The 10,083-nt window shown below is 35.1% G+C and overlaps 1 protein-coding gene and 1 long non-coding RNA gene across 3 annotated transcripts in view; one reads left to right on the plus strand and one right to left on the minus strand.

Moving 5' to 3' along the window:
- The window catches only part of Dhx29 (DEAH (Asp-Glu-Ala-His) box polypeptide 29), a 50,491-nt gene extending 41,281 nt beyond the window's left edge, over positions 1 to 9,210 (plus strand). For both annotated transcript variants that reach the window (XM_005392696.2, XM_005392697.2), the window contains 6 exons: positions 1,067 to 1,203; positions 1,580 to 1,673; positions 3,268 to 3,570; positions 4,461 to 4,592; positions 5,831 to 5,927; positions 8,919 to 9,210. In XM_005392696.2, the coding sequence (XP_005392753.1) occupies positions 1,067 to 1,203; positions 1,580 to 1,673; positions 3,268 to 3,570; positions 4,461 to 4,592; positions 5,831 to 5,927; positions 8,919 to 8,980 (825 nt within the window). In that variant the 3' untranslated portion in view covers positions 8,981 to 9,210. The remainder of the gene's footprint in view (positions 1 to 1,066; positions 1,204 to 1,579; positions 1,674 to 3,267; positions 3,571 to 4,460; positions 4,593 to 5,830; positions 5,928 to 8,918) is intronic.
- Positions 1,111 to 6,227, minus strand: LOC106149460. The gene is made up of 3 exons (XR_001235656.1): positions 6,186 to 6,227; positions 2,937 to 3,038; positions 1,111 to 1,198 (listed from the first exon to the last, which is right to left on the minus strand). It is a non-coding gene; the product is annotated as an uncharacterized LOC106149460 (long non-coding RNA).
- Positions 9,211 to 10,083: the final 873 nt, after the last annotated feature.

Here is a 10,083-nt window from a genome sequence, read left to right on the forward strand (position 1 = left end):
GCTAATAATTATCAGAGTTTTCTGAAATTATCTCAGAATTAAAAAGTTCTTTACATCCTTCTGAATTTCTGGGGACATATTCCTGTAATGCCATTCCACCTTTCCAGTTTTATCAAGCTATGACCTTTTCTGGGTTCAAATCAAGGCTGTTCAAAACCATAGTAAGAAGAGGCCAACTTACTACTCTAGTCCCTATTAAAATTATCTGTGTGGCTGGGGATGCCTAACATGAATGAGCCCCTGGATATGGTCCCCAGCAACAGAAAAAAAGGGAAAGAAATGGGTACTCACCAAAATCATGCCAAGTTCAAAAAATAACCTCTGCTGTGATAGTTTAATCTGAAAAGCTGCAACAAGTAGGTGATTGTGTAGTCCAGCTTACTTTGTGTGTGTGTGTGTATGTGTGTGTTTGTTTTGAGACAGGGTCTCGCTATGCAGTTCAGGCTGGCCTTGTGCTCACTTTGTAGCCCAGGCTAGTCTTGAATTTGCAACGATCCTACTGCCTCAGCCTCCCCAGTGCTGGGATTACCAGCATATGCCACCACACCCAGCTCCAGTTTACTTTTAAATAGCAGTGCAGTCGATGGAAAATCAGCAGTCTAGGTGTCAAGATAACTGAGCTCTGATTCTGAGATTTTGTCTGCTTACAAACTATAAATTATGTATACTCATTCCCAGTTTTTTTTTCTGATTCTGGTGCTGTTCCTTTTTTGCCTTTGCTATAAAAATAAATAACATGTTTTTAAAGTCCATAAAACAAAATTAAAAGTAACTACTTAAATGAAAATATGTTAGCTGTGGTAAAGTGTGGTAAATACAGGGAACTTAATTATGATAATTGCTTTTTTACACATCAGTTTTCAGTACTTGTTTTGTTTTGTTTGAGGTAGGGTCTCACTACATAGTTCAGGTTCGCCTCAGACTCACTGTGTAGCCCAAGATGGCCTCAGATTCATCACAGTCCTCCTGCCTCAATCCCCCAAATGCTAGGATTATAGACATACAGCACCCAGCCCGGCTTTCAGTGTATATTTCTAATGACAAATTATTTATTATTTATGCGCAGGCAACACTGGCAGCAGTTATGACAGAAAAGTCTCCTTTTATCACACCAATTGGTCGAAAAGATGAAGCAGATCTTGCAAAATCAGCTTTGGCTATAGCAGATTCGGACCACTTGACGATCTACAATGCATATCTAGGGTAAAAAGATAATCTTGTTATCAATAAGCCATTAACCTGAGGTATTAACTTTTTAAAAATTATCGATTTAAATTTATTTTTAGTTTTTCATCTCTCAAGGTATAATTATGTTAGATTCATAGTTAATATGCTCTCTAAGAACTATATACTTAATATTATATGCATATATTTTTTATATTTAAAGTAATTTAATTATTGTTATTGATAAACAGAAAAACATATTACAATTAAAATTTTTATATAATATAGCTGCTATAACAAGCAAGACCCCTTTAAATAATTATAATTTTAAAATTTCTGTGGTTACCATCTCTGAAAAAGAGAGCTTGAAAAGAAAATATGGTGAGCTTTATTCATTTATTAACATTTTGTTCAGATGGAAGAAAGCACGGCAGGAAGGAGGCTATCGTTCTGAAATCACATACTGTCGGAGGAACTTTCTTAATAGAACATCGCTGTTAACCCTAGAGGTAATTGTTAATACACCTCTCTAATTCAGTCAGATGGATGATTATAATAGGTTTATTTCAGAAAAAGGAATGCCTAGGATAGATAATACTTGACAAATAGTGAATATTTAATAAACAATTGTTGAGTTAATAAGCTTGTCATTCTCGTTTCTTCTAACTAGTAACTTGTAGATATCATACAGTGATTAAAACATTACTTAGCAATCATTATATATTGAGCAAATGACCCAAAAAAGGCAGCAGGATTTTACAGAAATAACACTAGCCTGAGGGTCAGTAGAGTTAATCTCTTTTAGTTCCACATTTAAGGGGAAAAAATCAAAGGAGACTAATTTATCTTCTTTTCAACTCTGAAAATTGTTATTTTTCTTTAATTATGGAAAACTTCAAACATACCAAAAAGTAGACTACTATACTGAAGTCCCGTGTACCTGTTTCTGTAACTGCCAACATGTGGCCAACCTTGTTTTCTGTTCTCTGGATTATTTTTATGCAAATCCAAGGTGTCAGATCATTGTGTATCTCTAAATTATAGGACTCTTTGTTTTTCCTTTAATGTTATCACTGGGTTCCTTAATATCATCAAATATATAATGTTTAAATATCCCAATGAGCTCTTAAATTCTTTATAGATAGTTCAAATCATGAGCTAAACAAGGTTTGCACATTAAATTTGGTTGATATGTCCGTAAGTCTCTTCATCTATAGTTGCTCTTTCCATTTTTTTTTTTTCCTATTAGGTATTTATTTTTTAAAAAACAAGGTATATTGTCCTATGGCATTTTCTGCATTCTGGAAATAGCCACTTCTGGGCCAAATAACTAAGAGTCAGAATGTGGAAGTCCCAGTTAGTTGGCCCAAAAGTGATGTATTTCTCCAATGTAGCCCTTTTCTCTGTCGTCTTAACTTTCCTGTGACCTCCAGATTGCCTCCACCCTCTTCTTGCTCTGAGCCTTTTCTTCACCTCTTCTGACCCGCCAGGTTTTAGGTCACTTTGCCAGCTCTGTGGTGCTGTAACACTTTCCTCCCCTGGAATCAGAGCCTCTGCTAAGCCTAAAGAATATCCTACAAGTAAACATCACCTTTTCATTACTTGTATCCCACTGAATTTGAATAATGCTTGTCCTTGTAGTAGTTTTGCTGGTTGACAATATTAAAGGTAGAAAAATATTTTTGGCCACAATTTTAGATTAAATAATAAATAAACTTTATCAGAGTTACTAATGAAATTCAGGTGAGATTCCCAGAGACAAGTAAAGATACCTGCAATCTAGGATCAAGATTCCTCTGGAATTCTTTTCCAGTCCTGTTCTGTATGTAATCATCTTAGTTGAGTAAAAATGTCCAGGGGCTGGGGGTGGACCACTATTGGAGTAAAAATGGTGAATGAAATTGTATTCAGATATATTTTTATTGTTCTCATAAATATTCTTATGGTTTTTTTTCTACTCTAGCTTAATTGGGTGGGGTTACAATCAACGAAACAACTTAGCATTCTCTTTCCTGTAGGAAACAGTAGTATAAATTACAAGCTTTTAGGAAATTTCTGTATTTTAATCAATTATGATTGTTTTTTTAACATAAACCAATCTAGGATGTAAAGCAGGAACTAATAAAGTTGGTTAAGGCAGCTGGATTTTCATCTTCTACAACATCTACCAGCTGGGAAGGAAAGCAAGCCTCACAGACACTCTCTTTCCAAGAAATGGCCCTTCTTAAAGCTGTATTGGCTGCAGGACTGTATGACAATGTGGGGAAAATAATCTATACAAAGTCAGTGGATGTTACAGAAAAGTTGGCTTGTGTTGTGGAGACAGCCCAAGGCAAAGCACAAGTACATCCATCCTCAGTAAATCGAGACTTACAAACTTATGGATGGCTTTTATATCAGGAGAAGGTAAAGTATTCATTTAATTGCAGTACTCAGAACATTAGTCTAAAAGTCATTTGTGACAAGTTGGGATGCCCAAGTGGGTGTTTCGTTTAATTCTCAGTTTATACTATTCAGTTTTGTTTATATGTGAAACAAAGAAGCATGTAGATTCTCAAACAAAACAAAAACATGTTTAATTCTTCAATTTACTAAAAGAAAATTAGTAAGATTTCTACTCTGACCATCACGTTTGCTACTCGGAATAAAGACAATCATAGCAAATAGATATTGGCTAATAATAAATCTGTTCCCTGAGTATTTCACTAAAAGGTGTGGTCTCAAAAGGGAAAAATATATGTCGTATGTTCCATTTCAGATAAGGGGTGTGTTAGATGGAGTAGTAGAAATATGGATGACGTAAGATAATTTAATAGCAAATATAGATTACGGTTAAAACAATCAACTTTTTGAATTATAGCTGCATTTCTATTGCATTTTCTTGAACTTATGGTAAAAGGTGGCATATTCTGTGTTTCATATTAGATTTTTTGTTACCTATCTTATTGACTCATTTTTAAGACAGTGTAAGAGAAAAGAGAACACATCAATCAAAATGAAACGTATTTCTCCTCCCTTTATTAAAAATGCCTCCATTATCTGTCTCAAAGTAACAACGACCCACAGTTTCAAGGACTGGTTTGAAAACTGACGTTTTGAAGCTTAAATGTAAAACATGAAAAATTACTGACCAGCTGACCATTGATACAGAAACTTGAAACTTAGTTGTAGCTATATTTTAACATTAATTATTTAATACCATTAGCATTATAAAATTACTGGTACCTAGATTCATTTATGGTCCAGGAATATATATTCTTAGACTCTGAAGTTTTTTTTTTTTTTTTCTTATATAGATAAGGTATGGCAGAGTGTATTTAAGGGAAACAACGCTAATAACTCCTTTTCCAGTTTTACTCTTTGGAGGTGAGATAGAAGTTCAACACCGGGAACGTCTTCTTTCTGTTGATGGCTGGATCTATTTTCAGGTACACAACACAACTGATTTTATTGGTCACATAAAAATTTTCAGCTTCTAATGCCATTACAGTAGAGGTTTAATATTTTGAAGTTTATGTACTCGCTTCTAATATCATTAAAGCTTTAAAATTTTGAAGTTTATGTACTCTCTTCCTATAATAACTTAGAGTAGAAGACTTCTTTATTTTATCTTTATGCTTTTAAATCTATTAAATTTGAAAATCAAAATATATTGTTACCAGTTTTATATACACTATCCAATGTAATATCCAATATAATTATATACATTATCCAATATAATATCCTGACAACCTTTTTAGATGATCTTTATGGTTTCTCTTTGTATAAAGTCCCTCAAGCACAGTAAGAAATTAAATAACTTTCCTAGATTATATTGGTTGTTTATTGGTAGAGCAAGACTCAAACCTAGGATTATCAGCCCTCTAACACTTGCTTATTCTACTACATTTGGCCACCCATACAAAGACCATTCATAGTTTTTAACACATGCTGTCACTTTCTTTGGATACATTAGACCAAGCTGTCTGTTTCTGGTAATAAGTTAATTCCACTGTAGCCCTGGCAATATTGATTAGCATAAACTAAGCAAATACAATGTGTTCCATTATGCTATAGCATGATAGTTGTGTCTTGAACTAGAAAGGTGAGTTTTACACACAACTTTAAAAAAGTACAGTATTTGGTTCATGCAGAGAAGCTGGAGCAGTGGAGCTGTTCTATAACTGCATTGTGGTAATACTTGAACAACCCTATAAATTTACTAAAATCATTGAAACCCATGTGGTGGTACATGCCTATAATCCTAGCACTTGGGAGTCTGAGGCAGGAGAATCACTTTGAGTTCGAGGCCAGTCTGCACTACAAAGTGAGACCCTGAAAAAGCAAAGACCCTTAGCAAGGAGCGTACATGTTTATGGTTTGTAAATTATATTTCAGTAGGGCCGTTAACAAATTTCTGTCCCCAAAACTTCAGTCATGACTCCCACAGAGTTTATGTAAGAGTAAAGTTATTAGAATAATAGTTACAGCAAAAGAAAAAGGAAATCAGAAGATTTGTACAGTGTAGCTACCAGAAATGATTTACCCATATTTTACTCCATTGTATTTTCTGTTAAAAATCAAGATGAATTAAGTCAGGTAAGATGTATAATACATGCTTTTCTTTATTTAAACACATTCATATTTCCATGAATTAACTTTGGCCATTTTTTTGACTCCTCAATAGGCTCCTGTAAAGATAGCTGTCATTTTCAAGCAGCTAAGAGTTCTCATTGATTCTGTTTTAAGGAAAAAGCTTGAAAATCCAAAGATGTCTCTTGAAAGTAAGTATGTAATTGTAATATAGTTGAGAGTATCTGTATATATATATATATATATATATATATATATATATATATATATATATATATTCTTTATATGTATGTGTGTAAACATACCTATATGCATTAATGCATAGAAAACCTTTCTAAGAGAGTCTTTTAACAGTTTAGAAGTTATTTAACATTAAGTGCAGAGTAGCACATTGAACTCATAAATTACATGTGATTAAAAATTATTTTATGAGGCACAGTGGCACTTACCTGTAATCTCAGCTGCTTGGGGGGCTGAATCAGGAGCATCCCAAGTTCAAGGCCAGCCTAGGCAGGTTAGCAAGACCCTGTCAAAAGACAGATAGATTAGGTAGGTAGGTAGGTAGGTAGGTAGGTAGGTAGGTAGATAGATAGATAGATAGATAGATAGATAGATAGATAGATAGATGAATGATGGACAAAAGAAAAGGGGCCCAAAAATTTAATAAAATATTTTATGCTGAATTCTACCAATTTCAGACAATGTGTGATTACCCTATTCACAATGTAAGTATTCTCTTATGATTATTTTAGTTTACTGCTGTCTCTTCTCAATTTTTCTTCTAAATTCCTGGCCATTCCACAGAAAAAGGGATAATAAAAACTGAGCATAACCCAGTGATGGCACACTCCTGTAGTTGTAGCACTCCAGAGGCTGAGGCAGTAGGATCACTGTAAGTTCGAGGTCAACCTGGACTACATAGTGAGACCGTGTCTCCAAAAAAAAAAAAAACTGAGCATAAATTTTGCTAATTATTACCATCCTATTAAATTACATTACTATTTTAGTAATGTAGTGGTTTTTTGAAAATAGGCAACTTTCTATTAGATTTATTGCAGCAAGTTTTCTACATACTGCATTTCTCATTTATGCAAAATTATTATCTGTGCAAAATAAATACCTTACCTTTCAACAGACATCTGAAATAGACACCTGAGTTTCCAGTTAGCCTGGGACAAGGTTTCCCTAATTTGCCAAATCATCAGAGTCATCCTGACAGTTGAAAAATAAGATCCAAAGCCATATTAATCTTCTGTATAGGTGAAGCCTATGGTCATATTATGATTACTAGCTTTTTATTCAGTAACACTTTCCCTCTACTACCATCTCCTTTTTAAATGTAGTTTATTATATTTTTGAGTGGGTTATTTCTCTGGTGGAATGTCACACTTGTAGAATTTGGTTGGTTGCATCCTTAAGCTTTGGTTGAACAAGTTCAGTAGCTCTTAAATTTCCTCTAAGCTGCTACTTTAGTCACATACCTATAGGCTTGATTAGAGTTGAGTTTTAGGAAAACAATATTTTTTAATTGGTACTATATTCTTCCCATGGCATCACATCATGAAGCATTTCAGTTTGGTTTTTCTGTTTTTAATAATGTTAACAATTGATCAGTGAGTTCCTTGTGATTATTACATGTGACAAAGTATCCGCAGTTAATTCTCACAGCCTGGCAAATTGGGAAGCTGCTGATAGATAAATGGTCCTACCCTGAAGACTCACACTCGGTGTCCATTTGTATAACTAAGTTTTGAATGCATAAACATTGAACTGTATCAGTTTTCTTGTATCACTAGAAACTTAGATCAGGTCTCAACATAATCTAAACATTAAGGGTTATGAACTTCTTAGGGCACTTTGTGCATTACAACTTCAGTATTAGAATTGCATTGTATAAAGGACAGGTTTAACCTTATCTTTCAAATGAATTAACTTTTACATGAATTTTAAAATGATTTCAGTGTTTCTCTTTGCTGTAAAAGAGAAAGCAAAAGTTGCTTTGGACTTGGGAAGGAAGATCAAATATATTAGTGTCCTGTTTCTGGGCTTACTGTAAAGAAAAATTGTGATTGACTCTCAAAGTTTTGAAAAGTAGCTGTAGTTGCTCTTGTACTTTCTTGCACCCTCTTCCTCAGATTAAAAAGCATGATCGTGGGGCTGGGGATTTAGCACGGCACAGCACCTGCCTGGCAAGCACAAGGTCATGAGTTCGATTCCCGGTACTGGAAAAAAACCAAAAAAAAAAAAAAAGCATGATCTTTTCTAGAAGTGATATTGTTCCACTTCTAGCAAGTGATCTCTCTTCCCCCTTTCCCACCCTTTTCTTCTTTCCCTTTTTTTAATTGTACTATAACCCCCCAAAGCTGATGGTCCCACCACAGGCTCAGTTGTCAAAATGCCTATTGCAAACCAACAGCGCTGAAACCACTATAAATGTAGTAATTTAGTCTGGTAGCCCTGATAATTACAACTTTCTGAAAAAGTGATTATGACACTTTTAGGAAGTCACAGTTTTGGAGCACCTGTTCAGATGTAGAAGCAGGTGTTAAGGATACCACATTGGCAAATAATACCTCCTCACTGGCTCTGTTTGTCAAATCAGTTGGTGTTTGATCCCTTTGTAATGTAGAGGGGCCCATCACTTCCCCCACTGACACCTCTCCAAGACTCCAACACGACACTGTAACTTCTCGGTTAGAGTGTTTTGCTCTCTTTGGATTGAACATGCAAAAACCAGTAACAGTTGTGCCTTGCCTGTGCTGTGAAAATCCTGTCCCACTCTGAAGAACATGCAAGTCTCAAGAGAGCTTTCAGTATACTTCAGCCTGGTGAAAAACTCAGGAAACTTCTTGTCTTAATGAAATTCTTAAATAAAAAATTCCTTATAAAGAAATAACAGTTTATATCATACAACTTTTTGGGGTCTTAGCCTATACATACATAAATGTTGATTTTTTTTTTTCCCAAAATGTTAACATTGCTAAAATAGGTATAACAATAATTAACATAATATTTTAGAGTAAAAAATAATGTTTTATAGGCATCTGTAGTATTATTGTGAATATTGCTGGTGTTAATACTTTAAGAAAATCTTTTAATGACATATACTACTTGTTTGCATGTGTGTACACTAGAAAATAAATTAGTGTTGTATTAATTCATGGTTTTTTTCTTTAACTCAGATGACAAGATTCTACAAATCATTACAGAATTGATAAAGATGGAGAATAGTAATTGCTACTGAAATTTATGTCAGCTGCTTTAAAATTAAGCTGAAGACACAATCATGAAATTATGTGGAAATGGACCATCCCATTAAGTGTTTTATTACCTAAAATGTCGGTACTAGCCATAACCTAAAAGGTGGCAGGAAAGAAGCACATACTTTCAACATGTGTAATTTTCTACTTCCTTTTTAATGATTCCTCTCAGTATATTTGCCACTACATTTACAATAAATACTTTGGTATCATCCATCTTTTGCATATTATTGTGTGCCTTAAGGTCAAGGCCCGTGTCTGTTATATCTGTAACTTGGTGTGTGGTTCCCTGTGCAGCCTCACCCTCTGACATTTGGAAACCGTTTTGACTTAGAAGTGAAAATGAGCTCCAAAAACAACAATAACTAAATTCCCATGAAAAAGAGCAACCTCATAAATCAGTTATTTAACATTTGATACTCAAAATCAGAAACTTGGTACAGTATTAATAGATGCCACCTATTCTAGTAACATTCAGAAAATATAAAATGTAGTGCTGGAGGATCAGTAAGAACGATTAATGCTACTTTTAAGCTTGGGCTGGGATTGCTTGCATCCTTTTCCTCAGTCCAAAGCTTTGATCTGCATGGGAGTTGTGACCTGCTCCGTTTCTGACCTGGGCCAGTTCACCCCTCCTTAGCCAAGCTGATGGTCCCCTGCTCCCTCATGCCGAACTTAGTGCGGATACCCGATTGGTATAGCGCACTGCAGCCCAGAACTTCTAGACTCAAGCGATCCTCCATCTCAGCCTTCTGAGTGCCTTGAACTACAGGTGTGTGCCACCACGCCCAGCCAGTCCAAAGCTTTGAAACCACCACTTTTGAACACTTTGTACTCACAGTTGAACTGGTAAATTTGGTAACCTTGAGATAGCTAATGAATGCTTAGATGTTTTTGTTTCCTTCCCTTCTCTCCCATCCTTCTCCCTTCCCTTTTTTCTTTCCTTCCTGTCCTTCCTCCTTCTGCCTGTCTGTCTGCCTGTCCATCTTTGACAGGGTCTCATTAAGTCACCTAGGCTGACCTCAAACTCATCATATTTCTGGCCCAGGTTCCCAAGAAGCAGTATGCACCACCATACCCAGCTGTA

The sequence above is a fragment of the Chinchilla lanigera genome, unplaced genomic scaffold (genome assembly GCF_000276665.1).
Source record: "Chinchilla lanigera isolate Chin_1 unplaced genomic scaffold, ChiLan1.0 scaffold00045, whole genome shotgun sequence".
NCBI classification, from domain to species: Eukaryota; Metazoa; Chordata; class Mammalia; order Rodentia; family Chinchillidae; genus Chinchilla; species Chinchilla lanigera.